At 43.8% G+C, this 1931-nt stretch overlaps 1 protein-coding gene across 2 annotated transcripts in view; it reads left to right on the forward strand.

The window, feature by feature from the left end:
• Positions 1–1931, forward strand: part of hao2 (hydroxyacid oxidase 2 (long chain)) — a gene marked incomplete in the record, with an annotated part of 25711 nt that overhangs the window by 15477 nt on the left and 8303 nt on the right. For both annotated transcript variants that reach the window (XM_014027872.1, XM_014027873.1), the window contains 1 exon segment: positions 1222–1505. In XM_014027872.1, the coding sequence (XP_013883326.1) occupies positions 1222–1505 (284 nt within the window).

A 1931-nucleotide genomic window follows, 5' to 3' on the forward strand; every position in this document is an offset into this window, starting at 1 on the left:
CGCACCATACTGATCCATAACGCAAAACCTCACCTCACCCCCCCCCCCACCTCACCCACCAAAAAAACACATTTTCGAAGCCAACAATGGCAATAATTGTTAGATGAAAATGTTAATACTGAAAAATCTGAGATGCACTGGGATTCCTTTTTCAGCAGCATGTATATCTCTGCCAAGGCCGTCCATGCGAGGCTACAGTCTGATCTGTACTATGGAGTGTGATGTGATTTGTGKCATGTGCACGTGTGATGGAGCGTACAAACCAGCAGGGTTTCAGAATGGTTTATGTTTATACTTTTCATCCAACCACATATTCACTCTGTCCGAGAGGCACCGAACCCTGAATTTTTGTTCACACCAAAAGTGTTTTGAGTGTCATCTGGTTTACATGCAATGTCTATGGTGGGTGTGCGTCAGGAAGTGCTGCGGTGCGTTTTCAGCATTTTGAGTGTGTCAAACGTTGGAAAATCTGAACTTTTGCAGCTCAAAGCAGTGCGTAAACCAATCAGAGAAACTCCGATGTGCGACATAGTGACACATTCTCCGACGGAACAGTTTCCTGAATGATGTCCACTAACCTGAAACAGATGGACAGGAGCTCTGTAGCTGAAATCAAGTGCCTGTAGTTCGTGTGCTGGCAGGATATATCAGCACTGATGCGGGTCAGCAGCTCACCAAACCCGCACCAAACTCAGAGCGTCTCTGAATTTTCTTGTGAATTAATTGCAAATTAACTATCTCATGAGCATGACATGCTCTTGCGCTCAGTACATAAAGCAAAACCACTTTTTTTTTAATTTCATCCGCCATTGTACAGAGGTTGGCAGAGTTGGAGAGACCAGCAGAGGAGGAGGAAAAAAGGCTCTCGATGTGCGTGTCAAGACCTCTAAATAAGCGTCGTGCGCGTCCAATGCTTCAAGTTGGACGCGATTTTGACATTCAAAACGCGTTTGATGTGAACACACCATTAGTTACACTTTAAGRCGCGCTGAAGAGCAGAGAAACAACKAAAACATGTGGGATAGTGGTCCKCCAGGACCRGGWTTTTGGCAATACTGAAGTATGATGTTTGACTGTCTAATGATGAAGTATAAATCATGCTAAATGATGAAGTTGCTGATAAAGTAATGAATGTTTACTAAGAAACTTCTGCAAAGCAGCCTTTAGAATTTTCATGTTTATCCCAGCTTCTTTGCTCACAACCATCCTTTCACCACACAGCCACCGAGGCTCTGAACACCTGCTACATCACCAGCACATACGCCACCTGCTCAGTTGAGGAGATTGTTGCAGCAGCACCAAACGGTTACCGCTGGTTCCAGCTGTACGTATACCGGGACAGGAAACTGTCGGAGCAGCTGGTGCACCGGGTGGAGGCGCTCGGCTACAAGGCCCTGGTCCTCACTGTCGATGTCCCCTACACTGGCAAGCGCCGTGATGACATACGCAACCAGTTCAAGCTGCCGCCGCACCTCAAGGTCAAAAACTTTGAAGGAATATTTGAGGTAACTGAAGCTGTTGTAAGCAAATCTCAAAGTACCGATTGTAACAGCAGAGTATTGTTAATATTAAAGTATTTTTATGCATAACAAACACAAGCATTTATTGAAGGAATGCAAATTGCCCTCCACATTGCATGCCAAAGTTTTAGACTAAACTTCATGCTATCACAGGGGTCTGCAATCTGCGGTTCTGGGGCCACATGTGGCTCATTGGTCCCTCTGCAGTGGCTCCTTCAAAATGTGACCAAACATAACAGAATAATTTTTTTGTTTGTTTTTTATACCCACAACAGAAATCAAGTTGTATGCAAATATGTGATCAATACTACTAATACAAAAAGTAAAACATGCTAGCTAATGCTAGCCTGTTGTTTACATAAATAATCCAACGTATTTCTATGATCTTTCTTTCAAATCCATCAGAATTAA

This window comes from Austrofundulus limnaeus, unplaced genomic scaffold, assembly GCF_001266775.1.
Source record: "Austrofundulus limnaeus strain Quisiro unplaced genomic scaffold, Austrofundulus_limnaeus-1.0 Scaffold692, whole genome shotgun sequence".
NCBI lineage: Eukaryota > Metazoa > Chordata > Actinopteri > Cyprinodontiformes > Rivulidae > Austrofundulus > Austrofundulus limnaeus.